Below are 25,690 nucleotides of genomic sequence, written 5' to 3'. Positions count from 1 at the left end.
GCCTTAGTGTGAAAACCCAACAATTTCACCAGAGTTTTAACTGTTAAAATATTCTAATAATTTACCTCATTAATTTGAACATGCATTTTTAATTTTTTTTATACTGCTTTTATTTTAAAATTCTGTTAGCTGCCTTGAGGTCTCACTGCAACCAAGAGGAAGAGGTTAAACTGACTAGAGAGATAAATAAGAAATACACGTTTGTCAATATGGAGACTTCGTTTGGTAAGTACCTCGCTTCATATTGCACTTTAGAACTCATAGGCAAATAACGCATAATTACTCTTTGAAATGTGTTATTTCCATCTATTTCTCCAAAAAAGTGCATCCATCTTAAGAAAAATGCCCATGAGAATGCATTGAATTGTCTGTGTCAATTAAAAAAAAAAAGCTCATAGTGGCCTGAGGATGACCCAGATTCAAGACTGGGGAAACAGGAAAGGGAGAGAACCAGAAATGGCCGGATTCACCCATTGCCACCAGGAGCGGCTGGGTTATTTCTGGATGCAGCTCAGAGCACCGCTTTCAACCACAGAAACCCCGACACGAAAGGTGTGTACTGAGAGGTGGATGATGGGACCTCTGTCAAAGCTCTGGAAGTTTTTTCACATCACAGCGGCATGGGGAGAAAAATAAAGAACAACGCTAAACTCAAAAGGTCAAAATCTTGCACAGAGCTGGTCCGAGTGAGCTCCCCTGCACAATCATTTCAAGGGCCGAAGTCTTGCAAGGTACTTCAGTATGGTAAGACCGGTGCAAGGCTTTGTCCTGTTTGGCTTTTTAAGTCGGGGGTTGGGAGGTGTCCGAGGTGTCCTCTAGCTGGGTTGTGTGCCCTGCGGCTGGGTAGCAGCCAAGGGACTCCCTGCCCTTGCCCCAATTATGGTGCCGAGCTTTTAAAAATGTCATTTTGACAAGGAGCACACAGGGACGCCCGCTCTTTTGCGAGGACGGAGCAGGAGTCGCATGAAACCTGTTCCAGTTCAAAGCAGGGACTTCATCCTCGGTGTCAGGCCCTGCAGCTGCACCCTCTGCAGGGTTCCGTAACCCAAAGGAGCCTGCTGGTCTCCAGCGGTGTGCCAGCCTTGGAAATGATGCCAACCTGGGGTGTTTGGCTGCTTTAAAGGGCAGGCAGAGTGAGCGGGAAGGGTGGGCTGTGGAATAAGCTTTGTTTCTCGCACCAGAGCAGATCCCACCTGTGCCTGGAGGGCTGCACAAGCAAGGCTACGCTGTGGAACGCGGGAATCCTTTAATGACCGAAGCACAGCGTTAAACCGATCTACAGAATGGGGGTGGGGGGGAACTCACTAAAATTACCAAAAGTTTAGGCTGAACAGCAACCTGTACAATTACATATTTACATATACATAGTAAAGATGCGCGAAGGTCATCTTAGCCGATCTGGCGACAGAGATCAGGCCCCGGACCCGTCCCCCTCGTCCTCCTTCTTGTCCTTCTTCCTGTCCCCCTCGCTCTGCGCCTCCTCATCCGTGTCCCTCCGCCTCTTCCGGCTGAATGTGCCGGGACGGTTCTTCGGGAAAGGCAAGGGCTCCATTCCCAGGACTTTGTGGATCTGACGGAAGGCCAGCATCCTCAAGGCGTGCTTGGAAGGGAAAGAGGCGGGTTAGGAGTCCAGAGAACCACTGTGGCCACACCTCTTCCCCTGGGGCCGGCCGCAGGGACCGCTCAAACGGGTGGACCCTGCTTAGTGCGCAGTGGGGGCCGCCTTCGAATCCTGCACCAGCCCCGCTCGGACCCTCTACCTGGCCGCTCGCCGTGACGTCCTCCCGCGCCTGCTGGGCCATGCTCTGCAAGGCATCCACGGGCTCCTTCTCGCAGGGGTCAGGAAGGCCGGGACCGTCTGCGGGGGAGGAAGCAACCAGGCGTTATGCAGGGGGGGGGGCAGCCGCCAGGCTTTCTCGGCAACTGGGAATCTCCTGGGGCTTGCCTACTCAGAGACAGGCAGTTTGGAGGGCGGGGGCTCGGAAGCAGGAGCGGCAGTGAGCAGTGAGGGGAGGACTCGTGGTTAGCACAGCGACCCGAACACGGACCTCCTCGGGATCTGCGAACGGGCGACTCTAACTAGGAGTGGAAACGACGGGCTTTGCTGGGGCACCCCCACCTCCTGCTTCTGGCTGCACCCTGAAGAGGTACAGAAATTCAGCACATCTGTCGGCACGGGCGCTGGGTGGCGGGCGGGTGAGGTCAACACCTCCTTATTTTAGCCACCAACTCTGTGTCCGGAGCCTCACTCTGGATCTCTAGAGGCAAGATGGCTGGAGGAGCAGCAGTGTTCGGAACTGCGTGTGTGGGAGGGGGGAAGGCTGGGATGCAGAAGCAGGCATGCCGACCTTCCCCAGGATAAGAGCCATTTTGCCACGGGGTGACATTCTCCCCACTCCCAGGGAGGCCCTGCCCACTTGGCCCACAGACCTGCCAGGAGCATCCCCGTGGCGATGTACTCCAGGACCCGCCGCATGGCCTCTCCAGGCCCCAGAGGCCCAAGGGCAGTGCTGAGGGTCCTTTCCACCAGGAGTTCCATCACCTGCGGGCAAGAGAAACGGAGGTCATTGCGAGCCAGCCGTAGAATAAATCGATACACCGCCCGTCGACTTCCACAGCCATTTATTTCACGGCTTTCAAAATCTTCCTAGTCTCTCTTTCCGCAGAAAGTTGCTGACTTGGGCCTCCCCAAAATCACCTACGCCCCCATCTCAAGAATTAGGCATGACTTGTGCCAGGATCCAACCCAGGATGCCCCCAGGTCTGCAGCGGCACTCAAGTTCTCAAATGCTTAGCGAGGCCCTCGACCACTGAGCCAGCAGCAGAGCAAACTGGCAAAGGGGTGTTGGCATGCCCCCAATGCTTTGAAAGCAGGCGTAAGACAGCGAGGGAGCGATGACGACGCCTGTAAAATATTGCTGCGCTATCCCCCCTCCACCCCCGAACTGCACAGAGCCAGCCAGTGTTCTTTCAGTAGATGGGCAGGTATATTCATTGCGCGATAGGTAAGCAAATAAAAGATAAATTGACTAAAAACACAAAGCACCGGGGCCTGTGTTTCCTTTTTGCTCCCCACCCGCTTTTTTCCTAAGTTGGAAAGGTTAGTGTCAGACCCCACAATCAAAGGATTGCTGAATCGCCTGATCGTGTTCGCCTGCCATGGTGGGTCAACGCGTGTCAAGCTCCGGAAGGGAGCGGGAATTGCAAGGAGTGTGTCTTCTCTGTTTGGGCTGGAAGCAGGGGAGTCGAGGTCGTCCTGCCAGAACGCGTCCGGGCCTGGTACGGCTGACCGTTGGAAGTAGGTGGGAAAGAGACAGGAGGGGGGAACTGGAAAGTTTTAATGAGCTAGTTTAGGCGGGAATCTTTCAATCGCAGCTTTCCTTTTGTTCTTTGTACACTGGATCTCAATGAATCTGAATTCTGCACATTCCAACTGTGCACGAGTCAGGTCATTACTGGGACCTGTCAGTTCTTAGCAGTGAGGAAGGCAGGGGTGGCCTCTGGGCCACTGATCTCTTGCAAACTGCTGTGAGAGCATTTCTGGTGGAGGAATGAGATAACAATGCCTTAAAAGAAACAGGCAGGGAGGCTTCCTGCCCAAGGCCCTGCGGGGCTCCGCCAGCCCCGCTTTCCTTTTCTGGCTGATGGTCAACGGTCAGGGGCTCTCGCAGAGCGCAGGCCCTGCATTTTTGTCCTTGGGGTTCCTGCGGGGGTCAGGAGCAGGGAGCCAGATTCCTTCCCAAGGGTCCGTTTAGTTCCCTGGCCAGCCGGCGCTCCGCTGTCCGGGCTTGTGACTCTGCGTGTGGGGAGCTGTGCCTTTGGGATGGGGCTGTATGCGATGCAGTGCTGTAGGCCCCCCCCATCTTCTTACCCAATCCGGAAGAGCCCCCCACGTTGGCACACGCTGACAAAGGTCCCGCAAAACCCTAATGATGATCACGCAGGACTGCAGGCTGTTGGCTCGCGCCTAAGGGGAGCAAACAAGAAAGGAAAGGAAAGAAAAGCACCTTGTCGCAAAGACCTGCACCTCAGATCCAGTCCCCCAAATGCTCCTGAGGGTCTGGCAAAACCCCCATCTCTGGGCCCCAAGGAGGTAAAGACAGGCTTGGGGAAGCCCGCCACACCCACCGCCGAAGCAGAAGCCCGTGTTTGGGACCTTCCCCCTCTCCATCGAGCTTCCCCTCGGAGGGGCTGCTGGGCTGCTTCTCTGACTCAGAGCACAAGCTCTAAGAGGCAGACATTTCCGCCAGTGGGAGATTCAGGCCGTTGCGGAGAAGCAGCACGTGAATCCGCCGTACCGGAATGACTCCGGTTTCCACTTGTAACTAGCACTGCGGCCCTGATCTCTGACTAATCCAAAGCACAGTTTCAAGAAATAAGCCAGCTACAATCCTGGGTGGATGACTCTAGCAGGGATCCTCCCTTAAGAGTAACCCCGGTCGAAGTGCTGCCCGCAACACCCAAGGATGGCAAGGGAAGCTCAGATCTGTTAGCAGCAAATCACAGGCCTGCTTGATGCCTAAAGGCAGCTGCTTCCAAAGCCTGAACCCCAGGACATGACTTACGTCAGTCACGAGCCAGTGCGGATGCACCCGTGGCCCTGGGAAGCCACCCTTCAGACATGCCTGCGGTGCTTCGGATCCTGACCTGCTCAAGGCTCATTTGCAGGCCTGATCAGAAGCCGGAGCAAGGCAAAGGCTGGGATTTGTGCAGATGGGCATCAGCAGCTCCCCAAGGGCGTGAGAGGCCCTGAGACTTGAAAAACCTCCAGGGGCAAGCTTTTTTTATTTTTACCTGAAACCATTTAGCATGGCGAAGGGCAGCCAGGGACTCCAAGCATCTGTCTTTGTTCAGAATTTCCGAGGACTCCTGCTGGGATTCCGCTGATGCTTCTAAAAGGCACAGAGGAAAAGACAGAAAAATAAAGAGGGCAAGAAAGGTTTCAGGTCAGAATCAGAAGAAAATACAAACTAAATAACTAGCTGGCTGGCTAACCTTCCTTCCTTACTTCCACCCACCCTCCCGCCCCATAACCCTATCACAGCCACAGGCAAGCTGACTGGTGATCCTTGTCATACAAAAGCAGACAGGCATTTCACAAGGGCTCCCTGTTGCAAAACATGGTTGCTCCTTATGCCATCTTTACACCCCACTTCCTCTGGTTCACCTGCTTTTTTCTGACCAGCAGGTCAGCTGTAGACAAAATGCTGAGTTTTTAATTTTGTTCGCTGCCCAGAGTGTCTTGGATAGATGGGCAGCCATATAAATTGGATTCATAGATAAAACAAATATTGTACTTTCATAAATGAATACCTTATGTACAATTTATTTTATGCATTGATACATACATTTATCAATGGCACATAATCAATACGTAAATTTAAATTTATTATATTAATACTATATTATTATTTATAAGATTAATAATGTAAATATTCCTGTTTTCCAGCAATACTGATGGGATCTAACTCAGCATGGAAATAAAAACATGACTGAGGCTAGCATTTGGCCAGGACTGTCCCAGCAGACGCACACCCGTGCACACACACTGCTTGATGACACGCTGGGCGAAGACAAAAGGACTCGGCCCTAACGCTCACGTGCAGGAGGCGAACGCTGCCCGAAGGCCGGAGACCCACCTGCATTCGTGGGGTCTCCTCTCATCAGAGGAGAGGTAAGTGAAACTGTGACCTGCATTTTGGGTTCTCTGGACGAGGCAATGACAATATGGGCTTCCTCCGAGTTCGACACAACTTCGTAATCATCACTGGTCACCTTCTGGAAGAGGAGATGAGAATGTGAGGTGGGCGGTGCACAAATTCGATCAGATAAATAAATAAATAAATAGGAAAAATACAATTTTAACCACGCCCAGGACAAAAGGTAAGAACACAACGGCGATACGATCCCTCCAAAAATTAAAGGTAAGGATGGGATCTGTTCTTTTTCCCGCTCCCCTGCCCCCAGGCCCGCCCTTCCCTGCTGTTAAAACCAATTATTACATAATTAAATTAATCATTTAAAAAATCCCAGTCATCATTAAATATTTATGGGAACACTTCCAACCAAACGCATCTTTTCCTGGGATCCCCCGATGGCTACAGATGTACAAGCCCAGGAAAAGATGCAGCAGCTGCTCTAAAGGGCCATGGCAGGCCCTGTGAGTTCCTCTGTGCTCTCTGCAAACACTCTGCTTTGAATCTGGGCTTCTGCCCTGCCATGCCCCTTGCTTTCCCATCTCCAAGCCAGGCACAATTCCTAATTTTTCTCCTGCCCTCCTGCCTCCGCCTGCGTTGTCTTCTACGCCACTTGAGATTAAGCAGTGGCTGTCCTAACAGCCAGGAACCACGCTGAGACAAGGAACGGGTCTCTAGTGTTTTATTGCAGATACATAACAGAAAATCCTAACAAACTGAAGCAGCGTGGGAAAAACCCAGACAGATAAACCCCAAAGACTAAGGCGGTCCCGATCTGTGTCTCTTAGAATGGCCACCTAATTCCTCAGTACTACGCATGCGCTTTACAGCCTGGATGGGAGCCCCCTGCTCGCCATCCTCACTCATGACAGTGAGCTTTGTGACTCTGGTTTCCTGCCGGGCCACTGGGGGAAAAAAATACAAAATCTGCAGTACGGATCCGAACAGAGCCTCAACAAAGTTAAAAACATAATGCCAAAAACCCACACAGAAGAAAAAAAATGGATAATGCTGGTTTCACCCTATATATCGACCCAATTCTACCCACCCTGCCCCCCCCCAAATTAAATGCAGCCTGAGCCTTGTCTAGGCATGGAGGCTGTCATGAGTACTGATGGTGAGCAGGAGGGGGCCTCTATCCAGGGGGGAAAACGCATGCCTAGTACTGAGGAGTTGAGCAGCCATTCAGAGAGACACAGAACGGACCCGCCTTAACCTTTGGGGTTCATCTGTCTGGGTTTTTCCCACGCTTCTTCAGTTTGTTAGGATTTTCTGTCTAATGTAGCAGTAATAAAGCACCAGAGACCTACTCCTCGTCTCAGCGTGATTTCTGACTGTTAGGACAGAGGCAGGCGCTACTCCCCTACGTCTGGCAACGGCCCACCCAAAGCAACCCCAACCAGCCTGGCCTGGCACGTGGGGCTGGTGCCCCGTCCTTACCCCCAACTGCTTGGGCAGCTGCTCGGCAACGCTCTGGAGGAGGGCCAACGTGGGCTTCTGGGCCGACAGCAGGATCAGGCGAACGTTCCGGTCTCCCCGCAGCAGCAGCCCCTTGGCCAGGACGCCGACTCTCGTGACCCCTTTCAGAACCCGGGGCGGCTTGTCGGTCTTTCTACGGGAAGGAGAGCCGTATTAAATGAGCAGGAAGCCGTGAACCCAAGCAGCAGCTTCTGGGATGCCGATGTCCTGCCGTGGGATCAGGCAAGTCCTAGGCCGCTGCCTCTCGCCATCTCCCGTTGGGGCCTCAACATCTGACTGGCCACCGCTGCTCCTGTTCTTTCCCGTAGGTCGGAATGCTGGAGTGGCAGAGGGCAGACGGACCGGCCCTTCTGAGTGGCACCCTCCGGAGACATGTAGGGGCTGATTCAGCCGGTCACTTGGGCGACCAGTGGAACAGACTGCCCCAGGGCCAGTGTGGCCTCTCGGCTGGAGCTGGCCCAGGACCCGCTTGAGCTTTGCCGGAATAGCCACGAAACTCACAATGTGACGCTGAGCGTATCACCCTCTTTCTATGACAATCTAGGGTTACTGTGAGGATAAATACAGAGAGGACTCCTTTCTGTCTTTCCTCAGGAATTCCTGATGTGACCCGAGAGGGTGTTCGTGACGTGGTGCCCCCGAGCTGTGGTGGGCACACGGATCCCATAAGCTAGCAGCACCTACTAAAGGCTTATTTGCTCACTCCAGCTTTCAGCGGCTGCTCTTGTTGGTCTGTCTTTAATACTCAGTGGCCATTTTGCAATTTAAATCCTGTTGGATCCTCCTCTGCCTCAGGGCGATGTTTCAGCGAAAAGCAGATCCCCATTTTTATAAATAAAAAGGTTGCCTTTTTAACCCCAGATTTAAAACAATCTTTCCTCCAAAGAAGGGGAAAAGGTTATTAAGCACAGACACCAAAAACCACTGCACAGTTTCCTGGTGGAGGCGGATGTGGGTGGCAGTTTTGTTGTACTTAGTATTACGTGCAAAGTTAGATGGCAGCTATCAGGTTATAGGTTTAGGATTTTATATTTGTATAACTATCATTTTTACTGATTCTAACTATATCGTGGTATATATTGACTTTATTGATTAGGTGTAATTTTAGCTGAGAGTTTCTACTTTCTAATTTTTATTCTGGTTGGACCACACCCTAGGGCGGTGTTTTTCAAACTTGGCAACTTTAAGATGGGCGGAGTTCAACACCCAGAATTGCCCAGCCAGCATGGCTGGCTGGGCAATTCTGGGCGTTGAACTCCGCCCATCTTAAAGTTGCCAAGTTTGAAAAACACCGCCCTAGAGGGAAGGAGCATTATAAACTTCTTGCACGACTGAAAGTATACAAATATCCTTTACAGCCCGGTAACTTAGGGAGGGTCCCTGCTGAGCCCCTTTCTCCTCCCATTATGCAGCTGCGGGCTCTGCCCCCTCTTAACTGTTACCTAGGCAGCGTCTCTTCCCCCCACCTCATCTCCCAAGGTCATTCCCGCATACCATTACATCATCAGAGCTCTGGGGTCTAGGGCTGGCAATCTTTTATGCATGACCTGGGCTATGTTTCAAATTTGGGGGAAGAGCTGTGGGAGCAGGGAGCCATTTAACATGTACGTGAGACGGAATTCCCGACTGTGCCTATTTGAAAGGAGGGGGGGGGGCTGAATGGTATTAACACACTACTAGGACTTGCATTACAATTTCCACTTGTTTCTCACCTCCAATAAGTATCTGTTTTTCAGGCGTCACTCTCTGAATCTCATCTGCAGGTTTGCTGGGGGTGCTGGGAACAGGAGGAGAGATTTTTGTGGTCCTTTGGCGGAACACGGACTCCCCTCTGCCGGGGCGGTTTGGTGGCTAGAGATTGCCCGCTCCAGCAGAGAGGAGTCTGCATTTCACCAAAGGACCCAAAAATATTTCCATTTACAGAAGCCCAACACAGCTTAACCAGGAGTGAGCAGGCTTAGTGGCCAGAAGATTTAAGTACCCTTTGAAGATCTTGCCTTTCCCTGCTGCACAACCACCCTGCGTGGTAGAGCACATGCGTTACCCTTTCTCTTCCTGTTCCTCCTCCTTCCCTGCTTCCTGCTCCACCAGCCAATCAGAGACAAGTCTCAGGGCATGCTCTGAGTGGGACACGACGTTCTGAATGGCTCGCAGCTCCTCTTCCGTTGGGTAGATGCTGGAGTGCTTTGTCATAATGTGGCGGTCATCGGAAGAGTTTGGTCGCCGAGCGGGCTAGAGGAGATAAAATGGACAGACTTTAACTAGCCATCTGGGAGGAGGGGGGGGGGACAGAAGGAAATGCCCTTCAGTTGGATCTCCACTTGCCATAAACATGGAAGCACGTAAAAAAGCAACATCATTTCAAGCCTAGGATGGGCACAGGGTAATTACCAGGGGTGGGGAGAGCGGGTGATGACGGATTGCTGAGAGCTTAATCAGGCCTTGTCAAAAAGCCCAACTTCTCCCATCATGGATTTAAGCCTTTAGCAGAAACCACAGGGATTATAATCCCACTTTAGTAAATAAACATTACTACTACTCTAAAGAAAATTGGAAGAATTTTAAAAAGCCATTAAATGATCTTACGAATGGCCAAGTAAGAGCCCAGGATGTGGTCCAGGTTAGCAGGAGCTATTAAAAGACCGACAACTTCCATCTCAAAAAAAAAAGAAAAGAAAAAGGAGTTGGTAGGACTGCATCAGCTGGAAGGCCATTATACGACACAGAAGGAGAAATCAGCCAATGCAAAACTCACTGGGGTAGAAGTCCTTAGTGAATCTGGTCCCCCACTGGCAGGGATGGAGAAGGGGCCACTAACGTAATTTTGAGGCTGGCCAACAGTGACTGAAGAAACTGAGGCAAAGGATCAGTTCTCTGAACGACAGTGTAGGACTATCTAACCAAACCTGGGCAAACAACCCTTTGCATAATAAACTTCCTTCCCCTGAAAAGCTGGCAAGGAAACTGGAGACCACCTTCATTTAAACCAACCAATCCGATGCTCTAGCCCAGCCTTTCTCAACCGGCGAGAGACTGTGATTGGAAAAAACACAGACATCTTGCTTTTGAACGTCGCACTCCACGTAACGCTAGCGTTTGCAGTGGGGGGAATTTTTACATGCCACGACTCCGCTGCCGGCCTGCCCCTCTGCTGTTGCTATAAACGCTGTAAGACGTAAATGGTGGCAGGTTAGAAGTGAACTGTATTGCGAAGCCTTGGCATTTCTTGTGGTTTTTATGCAGGGTTCCCTGGGACTTAAGAAGTATTCAGGGTAAAAAGGTTGAGAAAGGCTGTTCTGGCCAAACCAGAAACAATGGTCAGATCAAACAACGATCACTTTGTATGTATGGCCCTGCTCCTCTGGTGGATGGGGGACACTGGGCGTTACCGCCAAGCTATGGTTTAGAAGTAAGCCCACGCCAGGCCACAATGGTGTACTGCTTGCCATTGTTGCGGGGAACAAGCACTGGGGTTGGAGGGGACGCTGGTCCAAAAGTGGGTACCCACCAAGAGAGGGGGGACAGGCACCCCGAGCCTGCCCATGAGTGGTGGTGGAGGCCAATCTGCTGCTAAAGGTCGCCGCCGCCGTTCTTCCCAACACAGCTGTCCTTCCTCTACCCGGCGCCAGTACATTTCCTCTTTGTACCGCCTGGAGGAGAACGGGGCAGGGGAGAGAAATGGCAGGCATGCGTTAGCACCCCTGGGCTCTGCCCGTGAGCTGCCGCCCTTTGGCAGAGTCAACGGATGCTCAGCTGCACCGAAGTAACATCCGATCTTCAGTTGGCACCCGCTCCTCCCTGGATGGGCCCAAACGTCACCCAGTGCTCACTGTGGCTGAACGGGGATGCAAAGCTAAAATAACGAGACGACCTCCCAGAAGACTTTGCCTCCTGGTTCGGAAACTGGCACAACTGGCTTCTTAGAGTAGGTTCGCTTTCTTGTCGAGAATCCATGCTTGTGATTTTGTTTTTAAAGCCCCCAAGGCCATGGCTCTCCAAAAGAAAAGAAGCTGAACACGCAAGGCATAGATCAGCGACGGCGAACCTTTTGGGCTCAGCCTGTCAAAAATTCGGAAAATGTCTAACTTGACTCTGCTGGCGTGTCACACAGCCCCCCCCCCCTTTGAACAAAAGATAAACAATTCTTTACATACTCATTTATTTTAAAAAAGCACAATCCAATTTTGGGCAGCCAAAAGGACAGAGATGGGGGGGTAGGTGGGAGGGGGAGTTGCAGGGCCTTCTGTTCATTCAGCTTATTTGTTACTGAAACAGGGAGAATCGTTGTTGGGTGTTGGTGAACGCTGGCGTGTCACCCAAAATGTCGTGGCACGTCACCTTTGACACAAGTGTCATAGGTTCTCCATCACCGGCAGAGATTCTGCTAAAGGCTTAGAAATGCAGGTCATTTCAATAGATGCTTAAAGGCTTAGGGCATGGCCAGCCTCCCGCACTTCCAGACTGCTGTTTCCCTGATGCCATTATGTAAGTACGCCCCCGCCCCCAATCACGGGTGTCCACTTTTAAATTAAACAGAGCTCCCTGGCCAACTTCAAGGGATGAGGGGAACGGCCACGATCTTCAACTGCCATTTGCTCGAACAAGCCAATTCTGCTTTATGACACTGGCGGTACAAAGCAACCGTGTCAGCTGATTGGACTTCTCGCCAATCCTCCAGATACAGAGTGGGGAACTCTGGTTTAAAAATGAGTGGCCCTAAACACCTTCTTTTAGTTACTCCAGCCCAAGATTGATGCAGAACAATACAGGTAGTCCTCGCTTAATGACCATCCGTTTAGTGATGGTTCGGACTTACAACGGTGCTGGAAAAACCGACTTACAACTGGTCTTCACATTTACGACCGTCACAGCATCCCCGTGGTCACGTGATCATGATTTGGGTGCTTGGCAACTGGTTCGCATTTACGACTGTTGCAGCATCACGTGATCGCCATTTTCGACCTTCCTGGCCAGCTCCTGGCATGCAATATCAATGGGGAGCCGCGTGATTCACTTAACAATGTGGTTTGTTTAACACCCGCAGTGGTTCGCTTCATGAGCGCCAGAAAAAAGGTCGTAAAATCAGGTCGGATTTGCTTAATGACCACTTAGCTTAGCAACTGAAATTCTGGCCCCAGTTGTGGTCCATAAGCAAGGACTACCTGTAGCGGGACCCCAGACCCCTTGGCCTGTGTGCAAACAGTCAACTGCAAGATCAGTGGTAGTCCAGCGCAACCTGAAGGGCCTTTGGTTAAAGGTTAGATTCCTGCAGTCCTGAGCTTTGGCTGCTTTCTCACTGCCTGTTCCACAACGGGTGCTCCTGGAGAGCCGGGACGGCTACCCTTCCCCTCTGCATCTGGGCAGCTGATTTTGCTGCATAAATGTCAGTTATGAAAGGGAGTGAAACAATCCCCTGCTTTCTTTCTCCTTTCTGACATACATAATGAAATCATTAAGCTGCAGTGGGAGGGGGGAAGAGAGAGAAGGAAGGAAAGGAACGTGAAAGAGAGGAGAGAAACAATGAGAAAAGAAGGGAAAGAGGAGGGAGGGAGGGATGATGGAGGAGAGGAAGGAAGCTGCAAGTGCCCGGGCCATTCCCCTTTTCTGCCCTCCATTCCCTGGGGGGGCGGGGGCAGGAGGACTCGCCTCACTCCCAGGAGCCAGGGCTGCTCTTCCTCCCGATGCCTTGTCAGCTTCTCCTCGTGCAACTTCCGGGCCCGGGTGCTGGGCTTGATCTCGACGGGGAGGCCGGGGTTGACTTTTTTCTGCAAGAGCAAGCGCTGCCGTGAGACCACAGGTTCAGCCAGCCAGCCAGCCAGCCACCCACCCAGGAGGCCTCCAAGCGAATCGACCCTTTTCCCCTACAGGGTGGGCAACCTCGGCCTACCTTGCCAGGGGGAGCGTGGCGGAATGCTGGCTTCGTTTGGTCTGGGGGCAAAATTTCACCTCTGAAGCCCCCCCACCCATTTTTTTCCACGGGGACAGAAGGTTGAGGAGAAAAAGGATTGCCTTAAGTTTCTCTTGCCTTTGATAGTCCCACAGAATCCTCTGAAGAAGACAGAACGGGAGTGGGCACGCTCTGGGGCCAGGTGTTCATGGAGCCCTGATGGGGCTGCGAACACGCCTGTCGCGTGCCACCGATATCTTTTAAGGGCCCCAACCTGAGCTTCCTTTAATGAACTGTGGGCTTGCTTTTATCTTTGTTCACCACCCAGAAGAGGAGGACAGGAGGAACAGCTGCTGGCAAGGCCATGGCCAGATAAGCGGGGCTGGGGCCCGGGCCAAGAAAACAGCTTGAGAAAATGTTCCAGAGAAGTCCCTCCTTGGCTCACAGGCAGAGAAAGCGCAGATTGGCAGGGCTCTGCTACTGTGGCTGTGGCAAGGGAAGGAGTCCTGCCCAAAGGACAGTGCACTGGTTTCTTAGGCTGGCCCACCTTGTCAGGCTGGCACCAGAGAACTTTGGTAGTTGAACGCTCACATCAGTAGGCTAGATAAATGAAGACACACATGTCTGGCCATGGAAGCGTGTGGACTCTCCCTCTGGGGGGGACAACAAGGGAAAGGCCTAGAAAGGCAGCTCTAGATGGGAGTCTGGGAAGGCGCTTCCTGCCGGGCTGGCCCCTTGGCCTCGGGACTGCCAGCACTGGCCAGCAGTGGCACCCACACGTAGATAGGCTCCCCCCATTTCTTTTGCTTCAGCTCTGCTCTTACGGTTTCTATCGGTCGGTTGCTTGGTACAGGTGGCATGAGATACAGGTAGTCCTCGCTCAACGATGCTAATTGGGACCAGTAGCTCCGCTGTTAAGCGACGTGGCCATAAAGCGCGACATCATGTGACTGCGCTGACTTACGACGGCAATTGTGGCAGTCCCAGTTGCCGTTGTTAGGTGAATCCCATACGGCCACCGCATCCTGCGGTCATGTGATCGCCATTTGTGACCTCCTGCCAGCTTCCCCGCTGACTTTGCTGGTTGGAAACCAACAGTGAAGGACACAAACGGGGGTCGTATGAGCGGGGGATGCCACAATGGTGACAGCGAGGACACGCTGTAAGTCCCCCTCGTTCAGCGCCATAACTTCGGCCGCTGAACGAGTGGTCATTCAACGAGGACCACCTGTGCTGCTGGACAAGCAGTAAAGAAATTTTGCTCGGGGGAGACGTGTTGCCAGGTAAGCCATTGCCACCTGCAGAAAGCGAGGGGGAGGAAGACTGTGAGGGCTGCATGTGCGCAGCTTGATACACGCACTCCCAAACCCAGAAATCCTATCGCGATGCACGGCAGGCGGAGAGTCCTGCAGGGCTGGGGAGGCCCTTTTGTACGCTGCTGCCTGGAGAAGGAAACGGTGTGCAAAGGCCTGTCGGGGTCAAAGGTCAAAGCACCTGAAGAGGATTAGCTTGGAGAAAACAGGCTTGATGTGTTTGCTCCTGTTCTCTTAGGCGCAAGGAAAAACGGGGACTGTTGTCGAGGGGGTACAGATCCAGTTTAGGCCAGGGTGCAAATCCAAACCTTGGACCAGTCCCCATCTAACCCTGGAAAGGAATGTTTGCACGGTGCCTTGATTCCCACTTGCCACTCTCCTAACCTGGGGCTCCCACGCTGATCCTGGACACTTCTTGATCTACAACACTTACTGTGCTGGCTGGGGATGATGGGAGTCCCTCCCCCCCCCCCACTTACAGAGAGCAGCAGCTGGGAAGAGAATGAAGGGAAGCCGCTCCCTTTCAAACACTCCCCCTCCTGCCCCACAGCCTTGCCCTGTGTCCCGTCCTGTCAAACTCAGGATGTCTATTCATTTATTTACACAACATACAGAGACAAGAAAAAGTACCCAGAGCTGTGTCTGTTGAAGGGGAGAGGAAAGAACTGGGCCAGCCATGTTGTGGGAATACAACCCATAGTGTATCGCATGCTCCACAATCACCCGTGAAACGGCTTGGCTGAAAAACTGCAATGAGTCGCCCGGTGAGTTTCACAGCAGGCGGAGACTTGAAACCGAGTTTTGCAGCCCAGCAACCTGGGCATGATATCGAAACAGCCCCAGCGGGTCCTGGCTGTTATTCAGCTCAGGGCAGCTTCTGGAGGGGCCCCACCTCAAAAAGGCTGGCTCTATTGTTTCGCAGAATGACGGGAGCAGATGCTGCTTTGTGCCCAATGCGTAGAGCGCTCCACAGAGGCCCTGCAGTCACTTTCAGGGACCGGCAGCTCTCATGCCTGGCTCACTGGCACACCGGGTGGCTGGCTGATGACTGAGGATGCTGCTGGCAGTGCTACCAGGGAAAGAGTGTCCAGGGGGAAGCAAGAGGTCCTCCTGGTCCCTAGTCATCACCTTATATTGCAGCCGGTGCCGGCGTCCCTTGAGGTGCATATCCTTGGCACTGGGGTCGTTGAAGCTGCACTCGCAAAGTCTGCAGTAGAAGCGGACCATCTTCCCCTTCTTGTGGACCTGGGGAGGCGGGAGAAGGAACTGGGTCACCAGGTACCCGCGGCCATGCCGCGTAATTCCATCCAGGCAGCTGCGGAGCTCTGCTCCAGCTTGGCTTTACTTCTCGGGCCCCACAAAGCCCCGCCGTGGCAAATCTGCGGGAAAGAAAGGTCAGGTGGTACCATGGACGGGGTCGGGAGGTTGCCGCTCTGCCCAACCCGGCGAAAGAAAACGCAGTGCAACAGTCAGGGAGCCGCAGTAAGACCCGGGAGAGCCCAGCCCAGGTTCCCCATGGAAGACCCAACTATGGGTCACCGCTTTCTCTCAGCCCAGCCAGAGGGCGCGGAGGAAGCAGGAGGAGAGAGGATTATGCCACACTGAGCTCTGGAGAAAAGGTGGGGTGGAAATCTGGTGCTTGAATAAACGGCGGGGCACAGGGAAGGATGGAAGCCAGAGCTAAGGGGAAAGGCCAGACTCCTTAGACCACACTGCTGCCAAAGAGCCTGCAGGCCTCTGCGGGAGGCTGAGTGGCAGAAAGAGTTAAATTCCAGTGAAAATGACAAAAGAATCAGACGCCACAGATACCTTCTCTCCCATAGGATCATAATGGTTTTCCACATTAATTCTGAATCTAGACAAGGCAATTTGCAAATATTTGCTTATCACTGAGGAGGTTGGGGTGTTTTTATTTTAATTTGCGCCATTGCTGTGCCACTGCTATTACTGCTTGTTTCAGAAAACACAACCCAAGGTGAACTCTTTTTTCGATTCTTCTGTGTCCCCTTCAATGCAACGGCACAGGGAGGATGAAATCTTTCATGCCTGCGCCTCTAAGGCCTTAATTGCCCCTTCGGCTAACTCACGGACTGTACAGCTACTTCTGGGAAGCCATGAAAGAATCAATGGCAACCTCCCATTCAAGCACCTTCCATTCAATTAGAACAATAAACTTCCCGCTTAATGAGATCAGTGCAAGGACCATGAGAAGAACTGCTCATGGTCAGGTCCAAATAGAGCCCACTTCTTCCTCAGGAGTGCTGAAAATCCAAATTGGATGGCTAAAGGAAGTAACCAGCTTTCAGGTTTCCCAATATTTACAGAAAATTAAAACAAAAACCAAAACCCAACAAGAACAACAACAACAAAAGGCAAAATTAAATAGGTCATCCTGCGCAAACACAATCCATTTGTGAGCAGATGGCTGACTGGAGCCCCAACTGGGAGGTCACACAGCAACCCTCTGAAGGTTGAGAGTTCCATGCCTCAAAGCTCAGATCGAAGTTTCTGATGAGGCTACGCTCTAAAGATTGGGAAGAAATCGCCCCAATTGCAAAAGATCTTCTCCAGATCCAGGGCTTACCTCTTCCACGTAATCTTGGCCCACTGGCTGTACATCCAGCAGATCTCCCAAACAGTCTCCAGAACCGTCGAGAGGAAGCTGTTCTACCTCGGGCACCGTTTTCGGTTGCGTCTCTTTGACCTCCTCCGATTTCAGGCTGCCCTTTGCCTGAAGTTTGCTTGCTGCTGAATGGGGAAAGGCACCCCGCCATGTTTTTTAGAATCCAAAACGCCTTCAGGACCCCCAGTCACGCTCCCACCCATCAGTTTTGCTTGCAAAAATTGGGGTGGGGGTGGGAACAACAGAATCAGGTTATCAAATTCACTCTAATTTTTCAGGCTGCAGAACGCAGAGCCGGGAAACAGGATGCGCTACCCACAACGCAGCATGCTGCATACCTGAAAGCATCATTGTTATGCAGGGACATCCTCAGCTGTGCTAGAGGGAGGGCTAAAATTGCTAGTGGGCAGACGCTAAAAAGCAGCAGCTTCCAGTTAAAAATTTAATTGCTTTTGATGGAACAGATTGCCTGGGAGTGGAACGTGGTGGATGGTGTCTACTCAGAGCGATGCAACATGCTACGGAAGGTACTGCTGCAATACACCTGTCTCTGCTCAGGCCAGACAACCCCCCCGGTTTCTTCCAGCCCCTGACGCTTTCTAAACTACTACACCAACCCATTTTTGGGGTTCATTCCATGCTAGGGGCTGCGACTGACTAGAGAGCTTACAGCATGCAAAGCCACGGGAGCTACCCAAGCTTCGCAGGTTGGGTGAGTGCACCTGCGAGGCCTTGAATCGCCCTGGCTAGATCCCTTGTGCAAGCTCCGCCTAGAACTCTGCCCCCGTGAAGCAGTCCATTCAACTACCCCTCCCCAGCGGCCTTATCCTTCCAGCCTCCCTTCTCCGATCCGTACCTGTTCGGGGGAGCTTTGCTGCAACAGACTTCTTTGGGGTCGACATCTTGCCGGTGGCGGTGCTGTTGGTCACTCCCACAACGGGCTTTGTGAGCCCAACAGGTGCAGCAGGGGAGGGGACAAGGAGAGCTTGCTTGAGGGCCGACATGTTCGCAGGAGCTGAAGCAACGCTGACCAGCACGGGCTCAGGGGAAGGGATCGGTTTCCCCAACCTGGTGTGCAGCTTGAGAACCTGGAACACAGGGACCTTTGGTCACCATGGGCCAAAGACCTGGGACGGGCAGCAAAGGGGCATTGCTGTTTTGCAGCAGCTTCCCATAACCTGACAACCCCCCTGGCGTGTTGGACTTCGACACTGAGGATTCTTGGGGTTGTGGGGAGGGGAGAAGAGAGCCCAAGATTTCCAGGGACAGAGCAAATTTCCACAGGGTCCTGAGCAACGCCATGATCAGCGCCCGACTCCCAACGCATCTGGGACCCACCTTCTGATGCTTTGCTCCCCGGATGTGGGCAACATAGGCGTCAGCCCCCGTGCAAGAGACGTCACAGAGCTCGCAGCGCAGCTGGGCCTGGACCCCCCGAGGACTGCTTCCACCTGGCTGGTTCCCCATCTTCAGGGCTGCCTCTCTTTTGGTGTGTTTTTGTCCTTCTAAGTGCTCCCGGTATGTCTGGGAGGGAGCAGAGGGAAAAGGCGGGGTCTGTGCAGAAACTGCACAGAAATGTGGCAAACCAAATTCAGCATCAACTTAATGCTCAACAAAGAGGGTTGAGCCGGAACTCTCCTCTCGGACGCTGCTTTTCGGGATACAGCAACCTGCTGCCCCTTCGTTAAGACGGAGCAGCTTTGGCTTGCATGCCCTGCTTGCCACCCCAGGATGAGGGAATCCAGCCCAACACAGGTTAACAGCTGACTACCTGGAAGACATTCAAACAGGGCTTAGATCAGTGTTTCTCAGCCTGGGTCACTTTAAGATGGGTGGACTTCAAATCCCAGAATTCCCCGGCCAGCAGTGCTGGCCAGGGAATTCTGGGATTCGAAGTCCACCCATCTTAAAGTGGCCCAGGTTGAGAAACACTGGCTTAGACCAAGCAAAGGCATGGGACTGGCTCTCTGGATGTGGATGGCCTCACCATTCCTTGGCATTTGGGCCAGGAAGTCTGCCAACGGTAGCCCGGCATCCAGAGGGCCCTGGGGCCTGCCTCCCATGATCTCTGGGGGACCAGCCTCATTTCTCAGTGGCCCACTGGCAGCTCTGGTGGCTCTCTGACCTGGGCCAAAAGGACAGGGGCGGAGAGTCTCCGTCTCACCTGGGGACCGGCACAGCTGATCTTGCAGATGTCACAGTAGTGCAGCTGGGGCTGTCTCGGTGCGCCTCTCAGCTTCGGGAGCTTGTTGGGAAACAGAGGGTTCTTGTAGTTACCGCTGGCAGGGGAATTGGCGCTGCTGCTGCTGCTGCTGCTGCTGCCAGTGCAACCCCACCGAGAGCCCCCCACGGGCTTTGGCGGCTGCGGGGGAGGCGGCGGCTGCGGCGGGACGGGGTAGCAGGATGAGTTGGCCACTGTGTACGCAGCGGCATCGTAGCTGGAGTAGTTTGGTCCTGGAGACGGGAGGAAGAGAAGTGGGCTCCCATTGGTGCAATTCCTCCTCCTCAGCCAAGCGGGCAAGGGGAACGAAAAGGAGAGACGCTGCCTACAAAAAGCTCATACCGGAGTAGGAAGCGGGAGAGGAGTGGTAGGAGGACGGGCTGTACGACTGGACGGAGGAGACAGGCATCGGGGCTGGGTAGGCGGCGTAGCTGGACGAGGAAGCCCTCCCGGTTTGGACCAGCTTCACGGGCGTCCCTTGCCTCTGGGTCTGGGTCTGGCTGTAAGCGCTCTGGGCATCTGCAAAAGCCCAAAAAGTCCCGTGATGCCTGCGAAGAGCGGACGGCCTTCTGCCCACAGAACCCCGCTGCCCCCACGTTCTTCCCCCGAGGACAGAGCCCTGTGAGCGTTCAGGGTCCTTGCCCGGGCCTTGTCTAAGAAAGAGGCAAAAGGCAATTTAACCCTTATCACTTGCAGGCCGGGAGTCCTGCCTGTTAAGTTACAAGCCAAACGTGTTGTAACGTAATCTGATTTTGGGGTGTGGAAAACCCTTGAGTGGCAGCCCAAGAATTAGTTTCTTCACTTCGAGCAGAAACCCGTGTGCTCCTACCCAAAAACAAATGCCTGTGATGTGTGCCTGTCCGACTGCAGTGCCGAGGATTCCTTCAACCATTTTGAACCCTCCCATGCCTTGCCAACTTCCAGCCCTCAAATCTCAACGACATAAACGCATCCCACCGACTGCCCCCTCCAGGGCTCTGGGCCAGCCCACACATGACCAAGGGCTGCGTGTGGGCTCCCTGAAAACTCACTGGTGTGATGGTAGGAGTCTGTGGCCACATTCTGCAACTGGGTGACCAACGTCTGGTAATATGGCTTGGCTTCGTAACTGCCTGCTGTTGGCGCTTGCCCGTAGCTGTAGCTATCCTGCAGCAAGAAAGTGGGGTGGGAAATGAGCAGCCGAGCCGCTTCAACGCCCGAACAGACTCACGGGAGGTCCTGCCAAAAAAAGGCTTTTATCAGCGGTCTGACTTCAGCCACCCTCCTCAAGCTGATGCCTCAAAATCTGCTGGATTGAGATTCCCAGTTAGATTTGTCTAGCTGGGAATTCTGGCCACATGCATCTGAAGGGCATCAGGTTGGAGAAGATGACATTGAGGAAAACAGGGAACGATGCGGGCTTCCTGGACATTTTCCTGATGCTAAAATTACAGGGATCTGATTCAGGAAGCTTATTGATTTTTAATGAGAAGACTGCAACTGGAGCAGTATACCACATTAATTTTCTGTGGTCTACGAAGGATTTAAAAATCAGCAACAGTCCAAATTATCTCAAAACGAGAATAGTTCATTATTCAGCAACATATGCTTTTACATAACTCAATCAAGCACCCTTTGAAGCTTTATCTGGAAACTCCATTTTCTGGAATATTCGGAACATTTTAAGACCCAGCAATTCAATAGCCTTATCTTTTCCTCACATTTAGATTGTTAAAAAAAAGTACAGAAATTTTGTTAACAGGCTATTTTTATTAATTGCAGCTCTGATTCAACCCCGGACTCAACCCCGTACAATTTGATAAACTGATTGGTTGAGTCCAGATGCAAACTTGGGCACATGTATTTCCCTGTTTGAAGTGTCAGAAATATCTGATTCTATTTTTAAACTTGCCAGAGGTTACTGCAAGAGTCTACTATTTATTTATCAAATTTGTCACCACCCATCTCCTCCCACTAGAGGGACTCTGGGCAGTTTACAACGGAAATAATCAATTAAAACAGTAAATATAAAATACAAATACAATATATAAAAACATAAATACCAGTAATAAATAACTATAAAAATAGGAGTGAAAAATAAAGTGGGAGTGAAAAATAAAGCTAGTTCCTGAACCCAGCACTTTTTCTGATGAATATTATTCAAAGGCAGAAGCTTTTATGAGCACAGAAGCTTCTGTCTTGTAAAAATAACAGCTGTGGGTTGGAAAAGATGCTGCCAGATTCCTCCCAATTTTTCTGCCACTGTAGACTAACACGGCTCTCTTCCTACAGAGATTACTGAATGATCCAAACTGAAGAGACTGTGATTCATCTGAACTTTATGCAAGCCCATGAAAATTACAAACTACCCAGGAGGTCCCTTTCTTAGGAGTAGCTTCCTCTCACCAGCCATAGCATTTCTGTGCTGATATTCTGACGACAGCAGGGAAACCTGGTAGGCTGGTGATGAAGGACTGAATTGCCCCTCACTCTTTCCACAGAGGCTAGTTTAGTACAAAAAATGCTTTAGAGAGATTATTTTGACCCTTGTGATTTTATTTTTTTAACACCCTTGCTGACATCTTTTGCCTCCCCCTCCGCTTTTCTTGCTGGCCTCCTAGTACGTGACAGAATTTGCACATACAAGCCATCAGAATGAGTCTGGAGTGAAAAAAAACCCCCCATCACGGCTAAGTGTTGATTGCAGCTGACAATGAACTGCAGGCAGGCAGGAGTCTGGAGTCAACTCTCTTCCCCAGGAAGCAAACAAACAACACATACAGGGGTTTTTAACACATTACAACTGTTAACTGATAATTAAACTGCCTTCCCCTCCCTTTTTTCCCCCCGTCTCACCCCCATTTAAATCCTACACCAGTCTAGCTCAGTGTTTCTCAACCATGTCAACTTTCAGATGTGTGGATTTCAGCTCCCAGAATCCCCCAGCCAGCCATGTTGACAAGGTTGAGAAATGCTGGGCCAGCCCCTGTACACATCCCATAAAGTGAGCTGCAGCTCACGAACACCCATGCCTTTTGTTAACTGGAAAATCTGTTCGCTGGAAAAGGTGCTCCCAGATGCCTCCCAATTCTTGGACCCCAGGAGGCAAATGTTGTTCCTTGGGGTGGAGCCAGCCTCCCACCTCACCACGCTAGTGAATGTGGTGCTTCAGCCTGAGTTAACACATACGTGGATGGTTCTGAAGCATAACCTTCAACCATGGAAATGTTCACGACCGAAAAGTGCATTTTCCTGAAACAGCCACGTCCTCTGAGCATTTCAAAAGGCTGCTGCTGATAATCTAGGAAGGTGATCCATTTTTCCCACGTGGGGGAAAACCACCCCAGGATTCCAATTCGCTACCTGATAGCTCTGGGCAGGCTGGGGGGCGGGATCCGGTTGCCGCATTCCATATCCACAGTCTTGCGTAGGGGAGGGCTGGTAACCTGGGTAGGCTGCAGGTGCCACTGGCCTGGCAGCTTGCACGGCTGGAAGGTAGGCGGGTGCGATGGTGGGGTCAGTTCCTGGCACCTGCTGGACAGAGTAGCTGATGGCTGCTGGGGGGTGGGAATATGTGGGAGTGGTCTGGGGGCTGCAAAGAAAGGGACGAGGAAGAGAGAGGGGTTGAAGACAAAAAGCAGCTGCACGGTGAAATATAAAACCTTTAAAAAGCAGATGACTCAGAACTGCTAGAATCCTTGGCCCGCATTAAAATCTTCACCAGTCAGACTGCAGCAGGAAGCCAAAGGCCTGCCGGAGTTGATGTGTTTTGCCAGCCAAGTGTCCTCGAGGATGAGGATGAGCAGGTCTTCCCTTGGCAAGGGGTTCCAGAGCCTTGGACCATCCCCCAAGAAGGCCCTCCTCTACCAGGTATACTTTGAATCAGAGCTGGTAGGCAAAGAACCTTTGTAGAAGATAAAATATGGCCTCTCGAATCAGGTTCCTCACAGTAAGGAAACAGTTCCAAATAAATATTGCAATTCAGATCTCTGCTGCAGGGAAACGTGGGAATAAATCTTGGGTTGAGTTCTCTGTCTGGTCACTGGGAACATTCTGTGAACAACTTCTCCCTTTCTTTCCAAAGTGAACTGCCTGTCCTGTAAGGTCTGGGAGAGAGGCCCTGCTGAGGTTCCCATTTTCCAAGAAATCCCACCTCCAGGGGACCCGGAGCATGGCCTTTTCAAGGATGCCGCCTCCCTATGGAAGCTCTTGTCCCACATCTAAGAACTGTCTCCTCCCTACTGACTTTCCAAAGAGAGGTGAAAACAGCATCTAACGGATGTTTTCTTTTATTATTTATCTCCGCTAGTTAATGCCATTGTAACATATTACTGTCGTGCTGTATCTACGTCTTAGGCCTTTATTTCTGTTGTATGCTATTCAGAGCCATTTTGGAGTAGAGTGTCAAATTAATACTGGCAACAAAGAAACAAACAAAACAAAAAGAACTGACCGCTTTCATCAAATGCCAATTACTGGTTAATCTGACATGTACCATTACTAACAACACAGCGGCAAGGATGCTGGCATGCTTTGAACACACGGCACAAATTTACAACAAACAAAGAGAAATGCCATACATTCTTTGAAATTGTCCCTAAAAACCTTGGGGGTAAAAGTTTCTAAAAAGACATTTAAGCATGAAATGCAGCAATATTTTGTCCTATGGACAGTTTAGTAGCAACACGAAGCATTCTGAAAAAGGCTACGCTTAAGGACGGTTATCTGCTTTTCAACCTCTCTTCCCCTTCCACCTAACACGGGGGCAGGGTGGGGGAAGGAAAAGGGACGGAAAGACTTCCATTTCACCAGCCCACCTCACACGTTGCTCATCAGAACAGCTCAACCAATATAGATCAACTCCGTAGAGCACTTGAAATACACCTCCCAGACCATCATCTGTCCTCCCAGACGGATACAGAACGGGGTGTGAGGGCGGGGGGTGACTTTCTGATCACCCGAACTGATATCCCACCAGGTGCCCATTTTTGGTTGCGGTTATTGCAAGAGCTGCTGCGATAAAACTTGCCAAGGGCGGTGCGGTGCAACAGCTTGCATGTATTTATTAATCGTCTCCCGCGTAACCCACCGGCTATTCTCAGTAGGAGCGGAAGGAGAAGGCGGTCAAGGAGTGGCCCACCCAGCAAGGCGGTTGTACAGACGGCTGCGGTTATTCACTGCCAGCCACCTGCCCCCCCATTCGCCAGCCGCCTTCCCGTCTGCCTTGCAGGAGGGAGCTAAGAGGGCCAAGGCGGGGCCCCCAGGACTCACCGCCCGCGGGTGTGCCCGCGCGTGGGAAGAGGTGCCCAGCCTCGCTGTTGCGAGGGAGCCAAGAACAGGCAGGCAGGCGCTCGGAAAGGCTCTCCCGCAGAGAGAGGGGCTTATTCGAGCGCTGGCCGACCTGGCTGGGCTGTTGTACAAAATCAAAACAAAACAACAAAAAACTCCCCCCCCCGGAACGTGCTGCCAACCCTGCGACGCCCGGGCCCTTCCCAGCAGGACGCTCCCCCCGCGCCGCCGCGACCTCTGCTGCGACTCCAAGCCCTATTGCCCCCAGCCAGTACCCCGGCTGGAGGACGACGGGAGCCGTCGCCCACCGTACGCGAAAGCCCCCCGGCAGAGAACAGGCTGGGCCCACCACCGCGGCGCGTGCCTGCCACCATTACAAAAAACCGGCCTACCTGGCAAGGCTGTTGTATAGAACGGCCGAGAGAGGAGGCTGCGAGCGCCCACCGGCGCTCTGGGCACGCGAGGAGGGCTGCCTGACACCCGCCTCCTCCAGAGCGGCCCCTTCCCCCCGCCAAGTACCTGTACTGGGGCCCAGCGACGGCCCCGGCCGCAAACCCGTAGTAGTTACTGGCCGCCATCTTGGCGTTTCCTGGGGGGGGGGTACGGGGAGGCGCGCGGAGCACGCCGGGATCACGCGACGCGCAAGTCCTGCACGTGCCGGCCGGCCGGCCGACTCGAGCGCTCCCCCAGCAACAGGCCCCGCCCCTGCCCGACTCGCCGCTCCTCTCCGTAGACTCGCAGCACGTAGAGGCGCTGCAGGGAGAACACTTCCGGGTTCGCTGTGGGCGGTTCCCCCCCCCCCAGGCAGTGTTTCTCATCCTCAGCCACTGTAAGATGCATGGACTTCAACTCCCAGAGTTCCTCAGCCAACTGAGAAACGCGGCCTTAACGAACCACAAAATAAAGGCTCGATTCCTGGTGGCTTCATCTACCCATCCACAGAGTTTTTGTGGGGACAGTGTGGAAGTGGGCTGCCCTTCCTTTCTTCCGACTTGCCACCTGTTAGATTTCCTGGTGGTCTCCCATTCAAGATCTAAGCAAGGCCCAAGTTGGCCTGACCTGGACACTCTGTTCTACCCAGATGCCCCCGATCCCCTAAAAATCCTTCCCAGGTTGGGGCAGGCAACCTGAGGCTTTCAGATGTTAATGTGAACTCCCATTGGCCCCAAGCCCCACTGCCAATAGCAAGGAATTGTGCAGGCT

General features: G+C 52.5%; 1 protein-coding gene across 1 annotated transcript; it reads right to left on the bottom strand.

Moving 5' to 3' along the window:
• Positions 1-1,231: 1,231 nt before the first annotated feature.
• Positions 1,232-25,082, bottom strand: ZFR2 (zinc finger RNA binding protein 2). Its single transcript, XM_063290977.1, has 19 exons — positions 25,007-25,082; positions 22,562-22,790; positions 20,251-20,365; positions 19,562-19,738; positions 19,163-19,452; positions 18,337-18,522; positions 17,855-18,086; positions 16,960-17,123; positions 15,504-15,620; positions 12,815-12,940; positions 10,684-10,818; positions 9,220-9,407; positions 7,137-7,308; positions 5,640-5,778; positions 4,795-4,892; positions 3,872-3,967; positions 2,431-2,542; positions 1,761-1,858; positions 1,232-1,600 (listed from the first exon to the last, which is right to left on the bottom strand). The coding sequence occupies exons 1-19, from the start codon at positions 25,063-25,065 to the stop codon at positions 1,412-1,414; spliced, it is 2,922 nt and encodes a 973-aa protein (XP_063147047.1). The 5' UTR covers positions 25,066-25,082; the 3' UTR covers positions 1,232-1,411.
• Between the last annotated feature and the right edge of the window lie 608 nt (positions 25,083-25,690).

The sequence above is a fragment of the Candoia aspera genome, chromosome 1 (assembly GCF_035149785.1).
Source record: "Candoia aspera isolate rCanAsp1 chromosome 1, rCanAsp1.hap2, whole genome shotgun sequence".
Classification (NCBI taxonomy): Eukaryota; Metazoa; Chordata; class Lepidosauria; order Squamata; family Boidae; genus Candoia; species Candoia aspera.
The sequence above is the reverse complement of the archived record's forward strand: the minus strand, read 5'-3'. Positions and strand labels throughout refer to the sequence as shown.